Source organism: Anguilla anguilla, chromosome 11 (assembly GCF_013347855.1).
Source record: "Anguilla anguilla isolate fAngAng1 chromosome 11, fAngAng1.pri, whole genome shotgun sequence".
Classification (NCBI taxonomy): Eukaryota; Metazoa; Chordata; class Actinopteri; order Anguilliformes; family Anguillidae; genus Anguilla; species Anguilla anguilla.
The window spans coordinates 32,444,135-32,468,089 of record NC_049211.1 but is presented as its reverse complement, the minus strand read 5'-3'; the positions used below and the strand labels follow the sequence as shown (position 1 = coordinate 32,468,089).

The window sequence follows — 23,955 nt, the reverse complement described above, 5'->3', positions numbered from 1 at the left end:
CGTTAGCTGACGTTAGCTGCCTCTAAAATATGGTAAAATATTCCCTTTCTGACAAAAAACAGTCCAGGTGGCAGCAGATGGCTGAAGGTGGCTGGATGTCATGGAAAGGCACACATAAGCGCGCACACGCAAGCACACACACGCACAGTATTGTACACATGCAAACAAACACACACACACATGCGTGCAAAGACACACACACATAGACACGTGCACACGCACGCATAGCAATGTACACATGGACACACATGCACGCACACGTGCGCAGATAGCATGCTCGCTCCCTGGACTGTGATTGGTTGAGCATAGAAACAGCAGTGTAAAGATTTTCAGCCTTCCTTTCAGGATCGCGACGGGTAGTCTATAATCCCAACATTAGGCCGGTGTCCAATCTCCACCGGGAAAGAGACATAGCGACAGAGTGGGAAAACGGTTTGTCCTATTTCTGGATGAACCGAGTTACACAGCTCCTACTCCAAAATGGCGTTTGTTTCTTGGGCTGCAGTTAATCCTTGTGTGAGGGCAGGGGCTCCCTGTATTTCTAAATCCTGGGCTAACAGCTCAGCTCAACAGCTTTGGATTCCAGGGGGTTCTGTGCATCTCCTGCTCGCTTGGCATCCCCCCCTCCCCAAACAGAGATTGCATCTGCCACCCCTCCCTTCCCTCCCTGGTCTGCGATCAGTTTCCCCCGGTTCAGTCTTGTACGGGGCTGCTAAAATCCCAGTGCCCGGTGTCAAACTCTACCAGAAGTCCTGTCTTCATTAGATACTGTGACTAAGGCTGTCCTGCTTTTGCCTCCACAAGCAACTTTCTGTTGGAAACCACAGGGCTTAACACAGCAAATGTTCAGTGTAATATTTGGAAGCTTAAAAAGCAGGTTGTTTACTACTTTTTGAGTGCATTACGGCCACGCTTCGTTATTAATAACACCTTTTGATGTTATTCACTCTTATCTGCATGAAGCTGTTGCCAGAATCATCCTCTTCACCAATAGGATTGTTCACCTGGCACACCACTGTCAAAGGGCTAAAAATAAAAGACTTCATATTAAACACGAAATGCGTCACTATTTCCATCTGCCTTGTTAGCAGCTGGCTAAGTTGAGGCATCGGCTATATTCACTGAGTCCAGATCAGTGACAATGGAGCTTGCTAGCTTTGCGTCCCAAAATCTTTTCAGAAATCTGGTGGAAAAGAAGATTCTGGCAGCAGCATCTCGCTCGTTAATTATTTGGAAGCTCTTCACTGATTCTGCCTTCGGTGGTTTTCATTTCCAAGTGTTCCCACGTTTCTTTTTTGAGACTGGAAAAATAAAACATTGTTTTTCCTTGGATTTTACCTTTGTTAAAGGGAGTGTAAATCGCTCTGAATTTCATTGAAAGCCAATGGTAGATTTTTCAGTGTGTGGGGTACTAGTGTAGATAACTCTATAATCATCTTTTATGTAAATATCACAGAAATAATATTTAGCAGTATTTACATTATCGCAGATATTATTTATATGATTATAATCCGGTTTAAAAAACCTGGCTCTCCTTGCGGAACACCTTTTATAAATCATTTTGTTAGCCTACAAAATGGTTGTTATGCTCTTGTGGCCATTAAACTGTCGCACGTACCAACAAAAATAAATAGAAAACATGCGACTCTCAACGTGCACGCTGTGGGTGGCGAGCGTATGCAACGGCTCTGCGGGGAAATGGTGTCGTAGCGTGCCGTCTGGGTCATGCTAATTAAGACATGATTTGTGCTTCGAGGCACGAGTGGTTTCAGAAAGGGTTTCACGTTTATGTAGTTCTCTTTTATGGCTGGCCGTGAGCTTGCCCTCTCTCACCTTCACATTGACAGACGCCCCCTTCCCTCCGGTTCCATTCGGCTCAGTGCATTTAACGACTGCATCCCCGCACTGGGATTCACAAGGTCCCCCAGGAGTCCTCACGGAACATTTTTAAAAATGACCTCCTTATATACATGTTGTTTATTTAATTTTATTAATTGTTTGTTATTTGTGCCGTTTATACTTTTGGGTATAATAGTTTACACCTTAGTAGTATCATAATGATGGTTAAATACTGATATTGTACTCTGTATATGTATGTCTTTTTATACATCTGTGATATAATTATGGTATGTCCAAAATGCAGTCCATATGTGCTTCCATGTACTCCATGATTGGATGGATAGTCCTGCTCATCACTGCCTATCTCCCTCTCTTTCCCTCCCTCCCTGCTTCTCTCCCTCATCACCCCTTTCCCTCCCTCTCTCCCCCTCTCTCTCTCTCTCTCTCTCTCTCTCTCTCTCTCTCCCCCCAGGGAGTTTGTGTCCTGGTTGATTGAGAGTGGTGAGATCAGTAAGCCAGACGAGGGAGTGAACCTGGGCCAGGCCCTGCTGGAAAACGGCATCATCCATCATGGTGAGACTCCGCCCCCTCCTCACTCTTTCCACTCACTCTCCCTGATCAGAAAGGTCAAAGGTCACAACACCTTCTCATTGTGACATCATAGTAGAGACTGGATATGTATTTCTTGCACCTGGAGCTTCTCCAAATAGGAGGGGCCTGGCTACAAAGAGGCATAGCCTAGCTCCAAATTTTAGGAGGGTTACACGAAGCTCCGCCCATTTGGAGCTAGGCCACTCCCCTTTGGAGCTTGACCAATGCCCTTTGGAGCTGCTCCTGGCACCTGTACATTCCCCCTTCTCATCCCAGGTCTGTCCCTGATTAGAAGGGACACCAGCAGTACTACTGGCTTTGAGGGCAAAATTTGAGTATTCTGGCTATAGCTTTTACTCTGTGCCACGTCATCTATCTGCTCTTTTGTTTGAGAGACACTTATGGTCACACACACTTTTTTTTCCCCTCTCTTCTCTCCTCTCATCCCTCCTTTTTACTCTTTGGCTCTCTTTCTCTTGCTTTCGGTCCCCAAAAATGCCCACAGCTTATTTTCTTAACCAAACATGAGCCGTTTATAGTCTGAAAGGAAAGCGCTTCTGTTGCCTTCAGAGAAAACCATCACGTTTATGAGAGGAACATTCCGGCAGCGTCCCCTCAATCTTTCGTCCTTTGGCTACCGATGATTCCAGCTCGCTCTCGCTTCAAGCGCTGTAAATGACAAAAAAAAGTTCGGCAAATATTTTGGGAATAATTATTTTTGAAACGTCTGCAACCTGTTTTCAGCCTGTGTTTATTTTACATCTCTGGGGCGATGTTTCTTTCATGTCGCCAGCAGCGTATTATAAGCTGAGAAGGAAATAAAAATGCACTCGCCGCATCCTCTAAATTATTTATGCCCACAAACCGCACACCTCCGCGGTCTTCATGAACTTATTTGAGATTTTTTTGTTTGCACAAGACGATGAACGACGAAGAAGACTCCAAATTAAAATACCCGAGCCGTGAAGGGAAGAGGCTTCTGTCTGACGTGGAGCTCTCCTGAACGTGCGACAGACAGCTCAGTGGGGCTACACGCGTCAGCTGATATGCATAACGAGACTGGTTTCCCCACAAAACGACCGCTTAGACAGCAGCTCAGAATGTTCCGGTATCTCTCTCGGACAGACACAGTCAGATTTTTCGCTGACCTGCGCGTAGAACGGGCCGCAGGTGGACCGGAGTCGTCATGACGATGCGTGAGAGAGGAAGTCATGATGAGACCGGAGAGGCGCCGGGGGGGAGGGGACCGTAAAACGAACGTGTCACTGCTCATTATGCCGCAGTGAGCGCCGACCCCTCAGCGTTTCGCGCGCTGATCGAGGGGAGCCCGGGCCGCGGCCCCGCCCCCGCCCGCCGTTTCCCCCCCCCCCCCCCCCCCCCCCCCCCGCGCGAGGACGTCTCCCAGGTCACATCTGCGGGATGGAAAAATAAGCGGGTTTCTCGCTTTCTGGTCGGCCGTGACCACATGCGACCAGGTCACGCTTCACGGTTCATTATCGCAGAGCTCGGGGGATGTGGGACGCGTGGTTTTGGGTGGGGGTGGTGGGCATCGGAGGGGAGAGGGGGCATGGGGGGGGTTGGTATAGGAATGTTTTGGAGGATTTTCGTGCCCTGGGAAGACGCCACAGGGCAGTTGAAGGATAAAGCCGCGGAAGGGATGGAGTCTTCGTTGGTTGCTTTAGCCTCTGTTCAGAACCAGTGTTGTTTTGTGGTGTAATTGCAGACTGGTGTTTTTTTCCCCTTAAGGAATATGTGGTGACATAAATCATAAGCATGCACTCATTAAATAGCAAATAACAATACATAGCGAGGAGAGGAAGATGTCAGTCATTAATTAACTTGAGTTTGAATCAGGTTTCTGGTTTTTATATTAAATGGTTGTTGAGTGCAAATTATTGTTTGTCAATAAGCTAGGACATAACTGTCATTTCTTTTTAATTTGCTGCTTTTCAAAAGTACGTATAAATAATGTTGTATTTGTTTTAGTGTGACTGTGCCAATTGCTAGATCAGGAATCATGCTGTTTGTGCTTTCTCCCACGTCGAGAAAAGCAAAATTGAAGTTCCTTAATAAAGGATGTTGTTGAGGACTGAAATTATATTGAGCTGGGAAATAATCTGTATTAATTTCTCATCTTCCGGTCTTTCTGATCCATTTTGTTGGTTTCGGTGGCGGATCCACGTTTCCCCACCGCTAACCTGCTGTCTCTAATTACCCATCTCTCCCTCTCTCTCCCCACCTCTCCCTCTCTCTCCCCATCTCTCCCTCTTTCTCTCAACCCGTCTCCGCGACAGTGTCCGACAAGCACCAGTTCAAGAACGAGCAGGTGCTGTACCGGTTCAGGTATGACGACGGAACTTACAAGGCGCGTAGTGAGATGGAGGACATCATGTCTAAGGTACCAGGTCACCCCCCGCCCTCACTCCCAAACCCCTCACTCTAACCCATGAACCCTTCATAAGCACACTATAGCTGTATAATCTTGCCGTAGTGATCCTCAGTAAATGTGTTAACATACAGCAGTATGGCAGTACTGTTCCCGCCAGAAGTACCGGAAGTGACTGCCTATTGGTCCAGCGTGAAACGTAGCTTGCCCAATCAGCTTTCTCTCTTGCTTCACTTGTTTTTAAAAATAATTGGTACCATTTCATTTTATCACAAAATCCTAACTGGGATTGGAAATTAGCCCTTTTAAGTTTTGGTGAAGTTAAATTCAGTTCTCCTCAAGAAATATCACATTAAAGACAAAGACAGGTTCACCTAGAGGTTAATAACTTGATTGGAGGGCACTGATAATCAGGCTGGGATAAATTAAATAGCGAGAACGGTCTGACTAATCTGAGCTTTTACCCTCAGTGAAACTTTTCAATAGAATCCCACCTGTGTGTTAGGCCACATCATCTAACCACTTGGCCTAATGGAGTCAGATGTGCGTATGTGAGCCCAGGTGGTAGGAGCCGCGCTGGTTAGCGTTTAGCAGCTATAGAGGGCTGAGGTGTTACGTAAGGCTTGTGTAACGCACTCTGACTGTTTCTCCTTCCAGGGTGTCAGGCTGTACTGTCGCCTCCACAGCCTCTTCACTCCCGTTATCAAGTAAGTTTCAGCTCATTTCAAGTAGGCTTTATTGGCATGACCACACATCAGCATAGCATTGGCAAAGCAATAGTTCACACAGACTGTAAAACAGTGGCAGCTGTAGCAACTGTATGAACAATAATGTGAAAATTGGTGTGTTTGGACATTTCAGAGTGAAGTGGGTGGGGGCCATGTTGACAAATTAAACGGCAGTGATAAAAAGCAATAACCATAAAGAGCACAGCACAGCCTCATTGTCTCTCTCTCACTCTCTCTCTGTCTCGCTCGTGGTGTTCACATAAAGACGTAAATGAATGCGTGTATCATTAAAGATGTGCTGGAACTCCTGCCAAATTCCAGTTCAGATTCTGAAGGGTTTCGGTTTTGGTGTAAACAGCAGACCATTATTGCCAAGGCAATTATCGTGGACCTCATCTAAGAAGGATTTCAGTGAGATAATTACAGTAACGTGAACAATAAAACAACGGGTCATAATTAAAGTCGGCCACAATGGGAATTAATTAGAGTATATTATGTATACAGTATTGTGTGTGTGTGGGGGTGGAGGGGTGAGAATGTCTCTGATGCATCACGGTTGTGTTTGGAAGCGTTATTAATTCTGCTCAGCTCTCTGGGTCTGCTGACAGAGAGACGGGGCGAGGACGTGCGATGCTTTTTTTAAAGCCCGCGTGTTAATTAGGCCCAGTCCGAAACTCCCCGATACGCACCCGAGCGACGGCGCGCTTTCTGCGGCAGCGGCCAGGAGAACCGAGAAAGAAAAAAAAACCCTGCCTTCCGTTCGATCGCGTTCGTCGAGCCGCGCGTCCTCCCCAGCTCTTCCTGTTTCGCTTTTCCGTTCCGCTTCCACCAGAAGTGTTCGTTTTGAGGCGGGACCCCCCGGTCTTGTGTTCGCGCCGCGTTAAAATGGCAGAGCTTCGCAGCCCGGGTTCCTCCTCGTCCGAAAGCGAACTCGGCAGTTCGTTGTCTGCGCGGCGTAGAGACGCGACTGTCCCCGGCCTTTGAGACAGTCAGAGCACGGAAGGGTGTGGTCGTGTCGCTGTGGGTTAAATGGCCAAAATTTACAGCTTGTGTTCCCCCTGGACAGGAATGAATTGGGAAGATAAACACGTATGTACCGTAAAGACATGATTCTTCCCAGTATTGGAGCATGAACCCTCCCGAAGGCCTGTTTACTGATGTCCGCACACCCTGTGGTCACCATGAGTTAAAATGGCCGACTTTTCCAGATGCGGTGTAATAGTGCTGCTCCGTCGCTTGGCTCTTCTTTAATCATACGTTCGATTGGGCAGTTTGTAAATTTGCTTACCTTCCCGTTTTTAAGGGAAGCGATCAGTAGCCTCTGAAGGACTGGGGTTGGATTTGGTCTTCGGCCGTAAACGCGTAGAGCGCGTACGGTGCCACTTCAGCATCATTTCAGAGTTTCGTTCCGCTTGTTCCCGGCAAATAAACTGATGAATAACAGACGCTTAATCTCAGATCCCGGCTGGAACGCGTAGCTTCTGTAGTGTAAAAACACGACTGTCCCTGGCGGTCGATGATAAGATGGAAAATCGTCAGCCGAAATGATGTTGCGCCAGAGAGCAGACTTCCCGAAGGAGTTTTTCAGAAAAATCTCATTGACTTACTGTGCATGTTTTAACACGCTTTACCCTCTGCTGGGGTAGAGGCCTCACGCGTACGCCTTAAAATAAACACCCCTGGGTCATAGATGCGCGTCTTTGACATCATTCATTTTTGCATTTTTTTTTTCTGGAATGCAGAGACAGAGACTACCATCTGAAAACATTCAAGTCCGTGTTTCCAGCCAGCAAACTGGTGGACTGGTTAATTTCTCAGGTAAGTGTTCTGAATCTTGACCCTGCAACTGAGTGGAAAATTATGATCAAAATAAACTTAAAATCACTCTTTTTGTTATGAAACCCCCCCCCCCCCCCCCACACACTCTATGAGCATACTATATTAACTGTTGTGCTGGTATATGGTAATCTATCTGTCATTCACACCATTGCTTGGAATGTTTTAAACAAATCCTAAGACATTATGTTTATAGTCTCCAAAGGTAAACACCAGCAGGTAACAGCTCATGGCTAATCCACACAACCAAACTCATGGTTAATCCACACGCCCAAACCTCATGGTTAATCCACACACCCAAACCTTGTGGTTAATCCACACACCCAAACTCATGGTTAATCCACACACCCAAACTCATGGTTAATCCACACGCCCAAGCTCGTGGTTAATCCACCTATGGAATCTGATTGTTCTAAAAACCGAAACACCTCTCAGAAAACCATATTGTGAGCATGTGATTTTTTTAATCATGTGACCATGTGAAGTTGTGACCATGCAATCATGCGAGTGGCCATGTGACCGTTTGACCATGTGCTCTGTGCCGTTTCCCGAACCGCAGGGCGACTGTTCCACCCGTGAGGATGCCGTGACGCTGGGCGTGGAACTGTGCAACAGCGGCTTCATGCACCACGGTCAGTGAGCCGTTAAACGCCTGTCTGTCTGTCCATCCGTGCGTCTGTCTGTCTGTCTGCCTGTCCGTCCGTCCATCTGTTTGTCTGTCTGTCTGTCTGTCTGCCCGTCCGTCCATCTGTTTGTCTGTCTGTCAAAATGATTCCAGTCTGGATATACAATGTCAGCCGACTCCTTTTTTCAACATAATCACCATTAGTAGTGTTCCCTGTCCTACCTGTGATTCAACATGGTTGTCTGAAGTGAACCCAAAGCATCCTTTTAATGGGGCTCTTGAGCCTTGGGCGATCATGAAACAGGCAGTCCCCTTTGCTTTCTGAGTGAGAATCATTCGTCACTCCCTTCATGAGTACACTTTTATGGAATGAAATCGTGGCACCTGTAAGCACATTATGTGAATTTCTGGTTTGGTCCTGATATTTTTCTAGTCTGTCGTATGCTACTCTACTTGTCCTGTCGTGACTCTGTCTCACTTGCCAAAGAGAATTTAAATCTATCTGTGAAATCCCCATAAAACTCAGGTTGTAATCATTTTTAGCATTAAAGCCATTGCTTGCCAGCCACTCCTCAACCTCCAAGCAGTAGTTCTCACCCACCCCTCACTGGTGTTGTTCTCTGAAACTCAGAGGCAATTTGCCTTAAAGTAAACTTTTAAACTATGCACATATAATTGCTGCTTGAAATTATACATATGTATTTGAAAATGAACCCTGAGGAAACAGTTTATTTGCCAATGCCAGACACACACACACACTCACACACACACACACACACACACACACACACACACACACACACACACTCACACACACACACACACACACACTCTCACACTCACGCACACTCACTCACTCTCTCTTTCTTTCTGTCACCCTATGTCTCTCTCTCTCTCTAACTTTCTGCTGGGGGGATTTAAGGGGAGAGATTTATTTTAAGACCGTTTCCCGGGGGTGAACTTTATCACAGAACAACAGTTTTAACTGCCTTTCGTACATGTTTCTCGTCGCCCGTCCTTTTGCCTAACAGCTGCAAGCAGCAGTCGCCGACGTGCTTAACCCAGCATGTGGGCGCTCGCTCGACACAAATCCACAGTGTACGCTGCGCTGTAGAGCTTATCGTGGTCCGCCTGCGCTCATGAATCATTTAGTTTTATGCGTCGCTTGAGGCCCAGTGTCAATCTAACTACATCGCGGATCAACCTTCCTTCTGACTGACTCTCTGTAATATTTTGCATTCGGTTGTACAGCTCCCATGATTCAGTTTGGTTATTAAAGGGTCTTTTTTTTGGGGGATGGAGGGGTGGGGGGCGGTTGTGTTAATTCAAAGTTCAAGGAGAAAATGCCTTGCAGTTTGATTGCATCTGTGTTACAGTCAGTTGTGGTCTCGTATGATGCAATAGAATTGTTTGGCTTCCCTGTGCCAGTTAAAGCAGCACAGACGTTCCCGGGGACGTATCTGATATGGCATTGGCAGCCGGTGCCCTTAGCTCCGGATCTTTCCGCCAGTCAGGAGCCTCTTACGGGGAGGCTCGGCTGCCGGGGCGCGGCGCCAAGGCTGCCGACGTGAACCAGCTGGACGCTGCGCTCTCATTGGCCGCCCTCGAGCCCACCGGTCCTGGCAGGTCACGTGACCGTGCCACCCCCGCCCCCCCCCCAGTACAGGACGCAGGATTTTAAGGGAGCGTAGCCGCGCTCTCTCTGGGGCTGCAGTCTGGAGCACCGCTCCGACGCACCGCCGCGTTTCCGCTCACGAGGGCCCCCGGGGCCTGCTTCTCGCCGGAGCAGGGTTTTTGGAGGGGGGCCGAGAGAGAAAGAACGGCCCGTTCTTTCAGAGCGCCTGCGAACAGCGCGCGGGAATAGGGCACAGCGCACGGGAATAGGGCACAGCCAGCGCACGGGAATAGGGCACAGCGCGCGGGAATAGGGCACAGCCAGCGCACGGGAATAGGGCACAGCGCGCGGGAATAGGGCACAGCGCGGTTTCCCACCCCTCGGAGGGAAACGGGATTGCGTTGCTCCGGCCGTTTCTTCCCCCGCCGTTATTAAAGGCGGAGTTTACGCCGTGCCGTGTTTACGATAACGCGCCCACCGCTGTTTAACACGCCACACGCATGCGGGGAAGCTGTCAGCGTGCTCTGCATCTGGTGCCGTTTTATTTTTGCACTTTACATGCGGGTAGTTTCTGCTAATTGCTCTCTTGAGGAACGCGTACAGTCGTTCATACCCGCAGGGACATTTTCCTGGAATACACGAAAGTGAAAAGAAGGACATCGTTGGCATTTAGCCTTAACTCTGACTCTGATTTAAATGCGGGTTCCTCACAGTTTGGTGATTTGAGTGACAACACAAATATATTCACCGTAATTACAAATACATAATGAGGACAGGTCATTCAGCCCAGCTAGAATGTAAGAGCATAAGAATAAATAATGAGGAGAACAGGCCATTGAGCCCATCTAAAACATAAGGCTGAAGAATACATGATGAGGAGAACAGGCCATTCAGCCCATCTTAACTCACCCTTTCCCTTAAAAAGAGCTTATCCAGCACAGTGTCAGGCCTGCACTTGAGCACCTCATTGGTCGCTGCCTGTACCACATGACTGTTCTATGCTTTGACAAACTCTGTGTAAAGAAAAGCTTGTAGATATGGGTGGAATTTACCTTTAGCTCATTTCCATCTATTCCCTCTTGGTCCACTGACAGAACTGGATAAATCTGTTTCTGAGCACTCCTATCGACTTTGTCAAGAAAAAAGTGACACTTGTGTTTACTTGAGTCAGATTTTTGAACATCGTTTGTTTGAATCTAGGCCAGGCTGCGATTTGTTTCTTGAAGTTGCGGGCTGTACTCTCTCCCTGGGTGCTCACTTTCCTCGTTCTGTCTCTCTCTCTCTCCGCCACCAGTGCTGGAGAAGAGCGAATTCCGAGACGAGTCGCAGTTCTTCCGCTTCTACGCGGACGAGGAGACGGAGGGCACCGGCTCGAAGAACAAGCAGCTGCGGAACGACTTCAAGCTCATCGAGAACATCGTGGCCAAGTCCCTGCTGGTAAAGGCCAGATACACCACAGACATAATGATCGAGACACACACGCATACACAGGCACACACACACACACACACACACACACACGCACACTCTTTTCATAATCACAGAGACATGTGCACATGAAAATACGCACACGCACTCACACACACACACTCACAAGCACACGCAAGCACACACACGCACACACACACACGCATACACAGGCACACACACACACACACACACACACGCACACTCTTTTCATAATCACAGAGACATGTGCACATAAAAATACGCACATGCACTCACACACACACACTCACACACACACACACACACACACACACACGCGCACACTCTTCACTGTGGCTATTTCAGGGTCCATTCTGGGATAGATGTCCTTATTTTAGCCGGCCCCTAGGTGCAGTGTTGTATGTCTAATTTGTTACATCCCCCATAATGAAGTTGTTTTTCTGCTCTTCCCCTTCCATGTCTTCCTTGACTTAAAAGGTTATTTAGAGGAAGGTGGAAAACCACAAGTTCTATTTTATCCCATTTTAATTGCTGTCTTTTTCTGTTTGTTAGTTTTTGGAAGTGACTGGCTGTTTTTCACGATTTTAGGTGGTCCTGAATGGACACCGAGGTAGAAAAGCAAACGCACATCACAGTCTTTTCGTAGGTACTGCAGTTATTGGGGAATTCAAATGTAAAACAAAGAGAAACCCCACACTGTGCTTAACAAACTACATACACAATGTGTGCAGCGTTTTCCTTCCTTCTGTACCTGAAAGCATACTGCCCTGTATTTAATAGGACACTATGTCCTGTACAATCCTCACGTTACCCTGCTGACTGTTAACGGGAGCAAGGCATTCTGTTCTGGGACGGGTGGGTAAGGAGGTGGTGTACTGTAATGGGACGCCCAGCCCGGGGCATGAAACTATGAAACTCCACTCACGTTCATAAATACGTACGTAAACACACACATAAATATACAGGGATGCTAAAACCATAAATTAGCACGAAAAATACACTCTCAACATGAACGCCGCGCCAGTCGGGTTTGGCCGGACACAGCAATGCAGAAGACGCGCATGCGTGTTCATCTTAATTGCAAGGCTTGTACTCAAACCTGAGGTTATGCTGTGTGCCTCCCACGGAGCCAAAATGGCCACTTCTGTCCATCTCTCGAGTCGGAAACCATTACAGCTGACCAGCTGGCCCCGATCAGATGCTGACCTCGCATTCCTGTTTTGCAGTATTTATACATGGCTTTCCAATGATGCAGCATCACAAATGTCCTTTTGGGTAAAACCGCTGCTTCTGTGTGCGTCAGCTTTAACACTGGCACTAGGAGCAGGGAGCAGGACAAGAGATTATATGTGATGTACTGTATGTGTACGTGAAGCACACAGCAATTCAAGTGAATAGTTAAAATAATAGTGACACAATCAAGCTTGTGACCTTACACACAATGACCCACTCACTCTTGTGACCTTACACACAATGACCCACTCACTCTACTGTCCATACACACAGTCACACACTCACACTAGTGTTCCTACACACAGTCACCCACTCACACTAGTGTTCATACACACAGTCTCACACACACACTAGTGTTCATACACACAGTCACACACTCACACTAGTGTTCATACACACAGTCACACACACACACTAGTGTTCATACACACAGTCACACACACACACTAGTGTTCATACACACAGTCACACACTCACGCTAGTGTTCATACACACAGTCACACACTCAGTGTAGTCTAGTTATTTGCAGTCACACACTCACTCTGGTGTCCTTATTTGCAGTCACATGCGTATTTAATACCGATCAGTCATTAAAAACATCTGCCACGAACAAGCAGTGCACGAAAACCAGACAGTCTCCTCCAGCCAATGTCTGAGGCGGGGAGAAAACATCCTTCATATTAGGAAGGGAAAGAAGAGCCTTCGGTGACCGTTCCAGCTGTTTTTCTCAGCGGAGCAGAGCAAGTCAGACGTGCGTCCTCACACATGATCTCAATCTTCAAACAGCAGCCTGCCTCTTAGCAAAAATACAGCATCATTGTTATGCAGCGGGTACTTCTTGTACCATTCGCATAGTTCTGAGTACTCTAATAAACTGAAGTTGGACAGCAGCTTCTCCGAGAGGCGGTCTGGAGCACTAGTGGGGCAGAGCGGCGACGCGATCGACAGTCAGCTTAGCGCTAATTCCGAAGCTCGTCCAGGTCAGGCTTGTTTGTCTGGGGATGATTCCGCGTTCGGGTTTTTCCAGGAATGCAGACAGGCGCTGGAATAAGCAGCGCTCCAAGTCCTCCGCTCCGGATTGTTTGCTAGGTCTTCGGCGAGCTCCGCGTTCGCGCTGGCAGTACCTGCTCCAGTGCTCCGGGAATAGCCGGGACCTTTTAACTTGCTAACCCGCGCACTCGGTAATTACCTTGACCTCTATGAGCCGTCTGCAAGGAGCCGTGTGCCGCACTTCAGACGCGCCTCCAGACGTTTCCCAGCGACTCCCTTGTAATGACACGCCCGAGGCGGCCGCGGCCTGTCACGGCTGAGGTCCCGGTGGGAGCGAAAGGTTCCGCCGCCAGGCTACTCGGCACCGCGCTTTGTGTCTTCCGCGGCTTCCGTAGCTTCCCTACGGAAACGTTTCTCGCGGCGCTTTCGCGAACCTTTCCTTCGAGAGAGCGGCCTCTCGGACGCAGCGGCACGCGAGTCGTTCCTGTCAGAGGCATCGCGGGATTCCCGCTAAAGGAACTGCCTGCAGTAAGCGGCCGGCGAGGCGAAATGACCCGCCGTGCTTCTCGCGCGGTAACCGCGGTGATTACAGCGGGGCGTGCCGCCACGCGTGTCACTTCCCCACCAACAAAAATGAATTACATTCAGCATGTCTGACCTCGAGGCCGCGCGTTTGCTCTGTGTACCGTACGTGCATAGGGGGGTGCGCTTTGGAGATAAAATGGCATCTTTCATACCCCCTGATTGGGCTCTCATCTGCGTGGACAGACCGCACAAAATCATGCTTCAGTTTTCTCGCCAGCTGAATTATTGCCTGGTTCGGCATAACAATTCAGTCACTCTTCAGCACATTAGTTTTTAAAAAATATGAAAGTTTTCTTTTTTCTTCTTCAGTCGACAGAGAAAGGGGTACGTGGGCTACTTTAGGCGATAAGGAAGCTGCGATTCGCCGGCGACGAGATCGTCCGTTAGAAAGACGGGGCCGGCGGCGAGCGGCAGGGCGGGGGGGCGCTGCAACGGCTTTGTCTTCCTGAGGCGGCTGTGATTGAAGCCGCCGCGCTTTTTCGTATCCGCGGAAAGCCCTCCCTCTGTCGTCTCCGAGAGCCCGCGGCCGCGTGCCCGCATCACAAAGGCCTCGCCAGCGGCGGCCTGCGAACTCGCTGACATTTAGCCGCAGGTGTTCGGAGAGCACGTGAGGAGGGGGCGGGCGGGGGCGGGGGCGGGGAGGGCGGAAGAGAACGCTTCATTGTGTCTGAAAATAGCGGCGATTTAAAAGAAACGTCAAAGGCTCTAAATTAAGAAGCGGGGAGGAACATTGTTCATTGAGACATTGTTCAGCGCAGAAAGGTTGAAGCACTTTGCCCTAGTATTGATTGATTATAACCCCCCCCCCCCAAATGTCCCTGCAGACCAGAGAACCACCATCTCCTTCTTTATTATTGTTTCTCCAGCTCTGTGGCTTCTGTAGCGTTAGCCCTGCTAAACAGCCTGTGGGCTCTCTAACTAGCAGAGCGAACCTGTCTTAGCGACTGAGCACCACTGCAGTGATGAAATGGCGGGTGGCGTTGGCCTCCTGCTCAGCCAGGGCCTTATTTAATGTGGTACCATCAAAGAGGGAAGAGTTCTGTCTGCTCTTTAAAATGGCTGATCCCCTGGGCTTGAGAGAATGTGTAACGGACGCATACTGTTTGGTGCAATGTAGCACGATCTGTTTTTTTCTTTCTTCTTGTTTACTTTTCGTTTGACTTTTGCATCGTCTTCCTCTTCAGATCCACCCGCAGGAGGAAGACTACGGCTTCGAGGTCGAGGAGAAGAACAAGGCCATTGTGGTGAAGAGCGTCCGGCGGGGTTCCCACGCAGAGGTGAGGACCAATCCCTGTCTCATGCCGACCGGGTCCCGCCCCCCCTCATTTTCAGCACTAGCACATGATAGGTAGAGAAACAGGCCCTGCATAGCCAGTCAGCCGGTAAGGCTTCTGGGTGAACTGCTGTGACGAGAAGAGAGCCAGACGTCAGAGGTCGCCTCTGTGTCCCGTGCGGACAGCTGTGACACAGTCCTGCCGCCTCAGCTCACCGATGCCCAATCAGAGCACAGCCAGACACATGTGGCTTTGTTCGTTTACGCCCCACATGTTGGGGCATAATCAAGCCGGTACACACACACACACACACACGCATACACTCACAGACACACACATGGACACACACGCTTATGCGCGCGCACACACACACACACACACAGAGACACACGCATGGACACACACGCTTATGCGCACACACACACACACACACACACACCATTGCTGAATGCTTCCGAAACGCTTGGAAAGGTAATTGGGCACGCTGCCTCAGATTCTTGTGTGCTGCTGACTGGAATGTTCATGTCAGCCTCTCTCCTCCCTCAGGAGAGAGAGAGAGAGAGAGAGAGAGAGAGAGAGACAGGTTGAGAAAGCGGCTGACAGAGCGAGAGCGAGTGACAAAGAGAGAGAGAGAGACCGTGAGAAAAAGACGGAGTGAGAGAGATGGAGAGCAATGGAGAGTAAAAGTGAGAGACAGGAGGAGAATGAGAGAGAAAGAGCCCTCGCTCTGCCCCGATGACTCCTTCGCCGTTCCCTCGCCCCGCGAACAACGGCGGTCCTGTCCGTGGCGGACGAGGTGCCAGGGCGCCGAATCCCAGGCGGGATTAAAAAAGGCTCGAGAACGAGAGCGGGACAGACGGGAATGCTAAACGCTTCCCTCAGAAAGCCCAGCCTGTCTTTCCCAGGGTCTCTACAGGCCCTGATCCAGAGCCTGAGAAACACAACAGAGCCCCGATTATCAGCATGCCCTCTGTGCCTCCACTGATCTCAGAACAGTGAACAGAGCCCCATTATCAGCATGCCCTCTCAGCCTCCACTGATCTCAGAACAGTGAACAGAGCCGCATTATCAGCATGCCCTCTGTGCCTCCACTGATCTCAGAACAGTGAACACAGCCACATTATCAGCACACTCTCTGTACCTGCTGTGATCTCCACTGATCTCAGAACAGTGAACAGAGCCACATTATCAGCACACTCTCTGTACCTGCTGTGATCTCCACTGACCTCAGAACAGTGAACAGAGCCACATTATCAGCACACTCTTGTACCTGCTGTGATCTCCACTGACCTCAGAACAGTGAACAGAGCCACATTATCAGCACACTGTCTCTACCTCCACTGATCTCAGAACAGTAAACAGAGCCCCATTATCAGCATGCACTCTGTGCCTCTACTGATCTCAGAACTGTGAACAGAACCCCATTATCAGCATGCACTCTGTGCCTCTACTGATCTCAGAACAGTGAACAGAACCCCATTATCAGCATGCACTCTGTGCCTCTACTGATCTCAGAACAGTGAACAGAACCCCATTATCAGCATGCCCTCTCAGCCTTCACTGATCTCTGCACAGTGAACAAAGCCTCGATTATCAGCACACTGTCTCTACCTCCACTGATCTCAGAACAGTGAACAGAGCCCGATTATCCATCTCTGCCTCCACACACACACACACACACACACACACACACGTGGGAGGTCGAGGTTGGGGCCAGTCACACTGCGCAGTCTCTACCTGACGGGGCCCCTTGTAGAACGCGTCCCGCGGCGTTGGCCGTTTACGGTCGTAGCGCGAGCCGGGAGCCCCGCCGCTCTGCTCCGCTCGTTTTCGGAAGTGGTGAATCACGCGCGGCCTGCGCCCCGGGACCGCCGTTGGAGCGCGCGCCGCGGCGGCAGGTGCTGCGGTAAACGCTCGTTAATGAAAACGAGGGCAGTAAAAACGGCAGGTGCGGACGCGCACACCTGCCCGCGGGCCTGAGCACACGCTCGTCAAGCGCTCTGCGTCGGGCCTTCGGTCTGAACCGCGTCGGTGAACAAACAGCTGCGTAAACGCTTGTGTTAAGCGTGAGTCACCTTTCACAAGGGCGTCTGGCAGGCAGGTAGATTACATTGTCCGGCATCACGGTCAACATGTTACGGTTGGTATTAATTATGGCTTGTGATCTCTGCAGGGTGCTTGTTTTTCTAAAATATTTTGTTTTGTGTGTGTGTGTGTGGTGTGCTTGTGTGTGGTGTGGTGTTTGTTTGTGTGTGCGTGTGTGTGATGTGTGTGTGTGGTGTGTTTGTGTGTGTGATGTGGTGTGTGTTTGTGTGGTGTGGTTGTGTGGTTGTGTGTGTGTGTGTGGTGTGCTTGTGTGCGTGTGTGTGGTATGTGTGTGTGTGTGTGGGGTCCCTGTGCTTGCAGATGGCTGGCTTGCAGACGGGAAGGAAAATCTACAGCATTAATGAGGACCTGGTGTTTCTCCGGCCGTTCTCTGAGGTGGAGACCATGATTGGCCAGTCCTTCTCCGTCCGCCGGTCCCTGAGGCTGCTGGTGGCGACCAAGGCCAAGGAGTGAGTCCCTACCTCGCCCCGCCTTCCTCCTCTCCGCCGTCCCGCCAGCACGGGGCTCCGCCTAAACACCGTCTTTGTGCCGCAGTAGTTAAACTCACATTGGGGACATTAAGCTTGTATGCAGGATATTTTTCCTTTCTTTTAACTGACCTTTTGTGGGTGTGGGTATTGTGTTCCACCCCTGGGGGTGGAATGTCAACTCCCCCACCCCACCACACACACACACACAACGCTTCACCAGGGTGTCTCCTTTGGCTAAGGGGATCCCAAACAAAACCGAAGACCCCACCCAGCAGAAAACCGCACCTGATTTTCTGCGTAACAGGTTGTGGTCCAGCCGTCCAGGAGGCCGCTCTCCTCGCCCCTCAGAGCAGAACAAGGCCCAGAGAACCCGGCTCCCATTCATGTCTGCTGCGCTTTCTCTCGTAACGTTGCCGTTTAAAGCTCTAGTTCTGCAATCCGAGCGGTCAGACGCGGTGTTTTTGAGAAGCGAGCCATGGAGATGGGTGCCGCTTCCCCGCGGTGTCTCCGCAACTGAGACTTCTGTCTGAAAAAAAGCTTTGTGCCCAGCGCCCCCCCCCCCCCCCCCAGGCTGTTCCAATTGCCCGATCTGTAACCACCCCCCCACCCCCCCCCCCCCCACCACCCCGCCCCACCCCATCCTCACACGCATGGCCGCCCTGCTGTCAGAGAGGCAGGTGTTATCACACGTGTAGCGTGTTCAGCTGAATGCCAAGCAGGCCCAATGTGTGAAATTTTTACATACAGCAATAACCACTTGCATTACATTATACTGCACCCACTTACAGTAATATCCATTTACATTACAATCCCCTACTGTAATAAGCATTTACATTACAATCACTTACAGTAGCAATCATTTACAATGATATCCACTTACATTACATTACAATCACTTACAATGATATCCATTTACATTACATTACAATCACTTCCAGTAATAACCATTTTTGCGAATTTATTTTTAAACATGTTGTTTAAATATTTAAAAGGGAGACAGAGAGCAAGAAATACTTCAGCAATTTTTTTTTTCAAATCATCTCTTTAATTGACATTGTTGTGGTTGGAACATTTATACACAACGTATATATTAAATGATTTCATTAATCATGGCTTACATTCTAATAAATGGTTTTTTCAGTACCTGTACTAGGAGTATGTAAGACTGTTGATTTAACGGTCTCTGTTTGCTTCATTCAAGGATTGTGAGGATACCAGACTGTCCGGACTCTCTTCCCTTCAGAATCCATGGCTCCGCCCCTCCCTACGTGTACGCTGTGAGAAAAGGTATGAGCAGAAGCCCTATTGGGTACGGTCGGTCACATGGCTGTCACGTGGTTGTTTCGGGTTCTTGTGTCCAATTTCACCCTGAATCAATCTGATTCAAGGAGGTTTCTTGAATAGATATTTAACAGACTTGATCAAATCTTCTTGGGCTCTGTCCAGAACAAAGTACATACGTAACCGCGCCTTGCGGCTAAGCAGATGTTACAGGTCATTTATGGAGCACTTTCATTTTGGATCCAGGATCATGGAATGTTGAGGCTTCCTAGATTCAGGCCCCGCCTCTCTGCGTGCTGTTGCTGCACTGGCTATTCGGCAGCAGCGGTCTCCTTGGCGACTGTAGGGCTAAGGCAGCTCAGAGCATCGCGGTACCGCAGCATTTGCTGCTTATGTGTATGCGTGTGTTAGCGGCGTATGCATGCGTAGCTTACTTTTGCCTGTAGGTGCATGAGAGCTTGCATGTGTATGTGTCTGTATACATTTGTGGGTCAGTTACTGCATGTGTGGTGTATTTTGTATGCTTGTGTGCTTGCAAATGTGCATATGTGCATGCTTGTGTTACTGTGTGCCTGTGTGGTGTCAGTGTTTGTGATTGTGTGTGAGAGTGCATGCACTGGCGTATATGTGCGTTTGTGTGCAGCGTGTGCTGAGCTGCAGCACAGCTGATGTTGAGGAAGTGAAGCTTTCCATTCGCGTAGCACTACATGGCGGAAGCCGCTGCGGTTTTGCTGCTGCAGGTGTGACAGAAAGGCCTCTCCTGCTCCCTGCCGGCTCCTCGCTGGGGCTCACTGTATCACACCTTTAGCCACGAGCTGCTTTATCCGCCTCAGAGTGGGGCCCTCGTGCTGTTGCTCAGCATGAAGCCATAAACCACATTTACCCAGCTAGCCCCAAAGGCTACCCAAATGCAGGTTAGCAAATGCTAGTGAGAGAGGTGTGAATTGATTTACGCCTTCACCTTGAGGTGAAGTGAGGTAAATTACTTTTTTTTACAGACTTCCAGGAGACTTGATTCCTGCCAATCCTCCATTACCTGGAAATGACCCCATGGTTTTTTATATATTTTATTCAATTTTATTTTATTTTATTTGTTCATATTTTTGTCCTTCCAGCACCCTTTAGTGAGGATCAAAAAATTACATTAACAAGCAAAAGATGTTTCCCAATATGTTGAACAGCTGTAGCCAGAGTTGCCTGTCCTTTTGTCCCAGAGCACAAGAACGTCGCAATCACCGCCACGAATGCCGACCGCTTTAGATCTGGCTTTGGATCACAACACGTTGCGTATGCTGTAAACAAGCATTTCCTCATCCCGCTCAAAAATAGCTGCAGGCGACGAAGGCTTCCTCGCTCGTTTTGATATAATTACGTCTTTTCTGCGTCCAAGTAGACGCTAGTTCCTCATTTTGGTCACTGAGTCTTATCATCCAGGAAGAAAGTAGCAGGTGACCTTGATTCTAAACATGTAATCTGTGAAGCTAACACCCAGAAGAGGAAGGTCAAGTTTGTCATTTAGGGCAGAGTCACTGCTGACGGTACACTGGGTAAATTGTATTTTAGCTGTCTTTAATTACACGTTTTTAAAACCGTTCATCTGTTTTTGCCACTGATCATGGGTTATACAGAGTGCAATATGCCTGTAATGTGCAATTGTAAGAGAGCAGAGACTTTATTAAAATTTGACCTTTGAACCAGAGGATTAAGTGTCCATCAACTTTTGCACTGAATTTCGTAAACCTTAGAATTGAACTAAAATTGATTTTTCTAATGACAAGCTAACAGTGAGGAATGCCATTTACACACCGTGAGATAAACAGTTTTGAGAATCTGATGCAGTTGGGTCCTAAAGATTCAAGTCAGTGGACAGTGGCTGAAAAGAGAGGCAGGGTATCCATTTTATGTGAAAAATGCACTTTTGCTGCCATTACCAAGAAGCTTGAATGGGAAGTGTTTCTTTTTTCTGCTACACTTTAGTCAATGTGAGACTAATGTCTCAGTGTGGATTTGCATTAGGGAGATTTACTGTTCACTTAATATAAAGGCCGCAGTGAGCATAGTGGTTAGGGAACTGGGTTTGCAATTCAGTGGTTGTGGTTTTGATTCCCGAGTGTAATTTTCATTATAGCACTGAGCGAGGTACTTAACCTGAACTACTTAATTACAATATCCAGCTGTCTCAGTCCCTCTGGATTTGAGTGTCAAATACCTTTATTATACCTGAACATGTGATACAGTTGTGTATTCAGTCTAGCAACTGTGCCAAGGTATTTGATTAAGGTAAACCAGGTATTTGATTCAGTAGCACATTCTGACCCGGCTGTGTTGTTTCCTGTTCCAGGGTCCAACGCTGTGTCCGCTGGTCTCCAGCCCGGACATTGCGTTCTCAAAGTCAACGGCAACAGCGTCAACGCCGACGGCTACCTCGAGGTCCTGGACCACTTCTCAGCTCACCACAGCGGTCAGCAGCCTCAGGAGCAGGTGAGCACCCTGGGGACTCAAACACTGCATGAACACTGCATGAAGCCTGTTTCTACGAGCAGTGATGACTTCAGCAAAAACATTACAAAAGGCATTCTTGTTCAAAGTCATGAATGTGTGTGCGCTATGGTGATGAATATGAAAAAGGAGCAAAGATTTTGACAAAACCAGCGCCTCAGCTCACTCGGAGAGATTTTTAGAACGCCATCTCCAACTATTGAGCATGTTTTTGTGTGTAATCACTGCTGTGTGTTATCTGTACCCTCAGGAAGCATTTACAGTTACCTCAATAATACTTTGGACAAAGAGATTCTTTTCTAATTTTGGCTATGTACTCCACAATTTTAGATTTGTAATTGAACTATTCACATGTGGTGAATGTGGTTTCGATATGAACATATGAACCACTTGTTCGGTTGGATTCAGATTGGTTGAATGACTTGGTGTGTCAAGGATTTTCTAGTTTTTTTACTTTGACCTTTGTTGCTTTAGCTATATGTTGGGGCGCATTGCCTTGCTGTAGGATGAAGCCCTTTCCAATGAGTTTGGAGGCATTTGGTTGAACTAGAGCAGATAAGATACTTCTGCACATGCTTTAATATTAAGCCTTGCTTAAAGAAAACTTAATTCCCTTTCCTTTCGCCACATATTTTGTTAAAGTGAGTTGCACTGCCCCTTCCCATCACTTGTGTAATTGCAAGTTCGTGGTGGGTTGATTGAAGACAGAGGCCTGCGTTCTTCGGTTTCTAAGAGATGGAAAATGTTGAAAGGTACAGTGTGCTTGTGCTCAGCCACGGCGGCTGTGGTGCACAGCGCTTACGGCTGCGCTCTGCGGCTCTGGCTGACTCTGGCTAAACTACAGGCCGCTCTCTCTGCCCTTTGCACAGGGACCCTCCCAGTGGGTGTACAGGACCTTCGAGGACGCAGAAGAGGAGAGAGCCCCGAAGCCCGGCGTCTCGGAGACGGGCTCGGAAACCGAGGAGGAAGTCGACATCGCAAACGGAAGAGGTACGCAGTCGGGCACGCCCCAGCAACTCTCGAACAGGAAGCAGCCGGGGAAGTGACCGCGGAAAGAAAAAAGAGACTGATACAGTGCATGTTCCTGTTAGCACAGCTGAAGTTTGCGCAAGGGGCAAAAAAAATGTTGTGTCATTGGGGTGGCAGAGGATAGTTGTGAAGACTGGGCTTTTAGCCAGAAGGTTGCAGATTTGAATCTTTAGTGTGACAAATGCCTATCAATGATGCCTGTAACACAGAGACTGCACCAGAGCTGCTCAATGCTAATGCTAATGGGCACTGATGCTAGTTTCATAGCTGTTTATGAGAGGGAAAAATCACATCAGCATTATAAAATATTGTCATCTAATATCCTGCAAGCTGCAACATTTCTGTCTTCTGATTTTTTTTGGTGTAAAAGGAAAGGCTTTTGTAAATCCCTAACAATGGACAGTAGCATAACAAACACTCTACCCAATTGAGCTGCTTTTGGCAGCTGCTGTGGCATCAGGTCTGTCTTGACTTTGACCTGGATTCAATCAACATTTGTCCTTAATTTTGGCCTGGATTCAGTCACCATTTGTCCTTAATTTTGGCCTGGATTCAGTCAACATCTGTCACAATCCAGTGAGTTCAGTGATCACAGCATTTCACAACAACGACAAACAGTGTTTGAATGGACAAAATAACACTTGAATTCAATTTTGCATTTCAAGTTAAGTCCAAGTGTTGATGGAAACCAGTCCAAAGCAGGATTTTGTTTCATGTGGAGTAAAGGGGGGATGAAGAGTACATCTCTTGTCATGGTTTGGAGATCACCGTCACTAACACTAAAAACTCCTTTATTTGTAAGACACAGAGCTGGAGCTCGTTTTTCTGCCTTTGGGTTTGAAAGATAATCTGACGGACGAGCCGGGGTACCTTGAGTTCTCTCCGACAGCTGGATTCCCTGCAGTAGTCTAATTTTTACAGTCTGTCTGCCGTGGAAATTCTCTGGAAAGTCAGCACTCGTACAGGAAGCAGAACCTCTCTAATTCTAACGATGGGACAGAGTGTCCAGGCTCTCAGTGTGCGCTGCAGTTACATTATTACAGGCCATTTCACTGTGTGATCATCTATAAAACTGGAAGCTAGGCCATTTTAAGATTTTTCACATCTTTTAAACCCCGAAATGGAGGACGTGTTATTGACAATTTTCCTGATAGATTGAGCTGAATGTTTTCTGGATTATCGTTAAATTAGATATCGTTACTGTTAAATTATTTATGTTCGTATTTTTGCTCTTTGATTGCACTTTTGTTTGAATTACAGGAGTCTGTTAATTGCCTTGTTGAAATATTGATCATTTAATTCATCGTCTAATCCCTTAAACCAAACCCAATATGACCGGGTGCAATGCCTGTTTTCTCATCAACGTGACTGCTTTACTGGCGCGTAGATTGAAAAATCTGTCGCATCTCTGAACGATTC

At 48.3% G+C, this 23,955-nt stretch overlaps 1 protein-coding gene across 1 annotated transcript in view; it reads left to right on the top strand.

The window, feature by feature from the left end:
• Positions 1 to 23,955, top strand: part of LOC118207716 (phosphatidylinositol 3,4,5-trisphosphate-dependent Rac exchanger 1 protein-like) — a 114,596-nt gene that overhangs the window by 63,429 nt on the left and 27,212 nt on the right. The window contains exons 11-21 of the mRNA XM_035381590.1: positions 2,312 to 2,412; positions 4,725 to 4,828; positions 5,474 to 5,523; positions 7,287 to 7,362; positions 7,940 to 8,012; positions 10,915 to 11,057; positions 15,062 to 15,154; positions 17,558 to 17,706; positions 18,929 to 19,014; positions 21,350 to 21,489; positions 22,377 to 22,497. Coding sequence (XP_035237481.1) covers positions 2,312 to 2,412; positions 4,725 to 4,828; positions 5,474 to 5,523; positions 7,287 to 7,362; positions 7,940 to 8,012; positions 10,915 to 11,057; positions 15,062 to 15,154; positions 17,558 to 17,706; positions 18,929 to 19,014; positions 21,350 to 21,489; positions 22,377 to 22,497 — 1,136 coding nt within the window. The remainder of the gene's footprint in view (positions 1 to 2,311; positions 2,413 to 4,724; positions 4,829 to 5,473; positions 5,524 to 7,286; positions 7,363 to 7,939; positions 8,013 to 10,914; positions 11,058 to 15,061; positions 15,155 to 17,557; positions 17,707 to 18,928; positions 19,015 to 21,349; positions 21,490 to 22,376; positions 22,498 to 23,955) is intronic.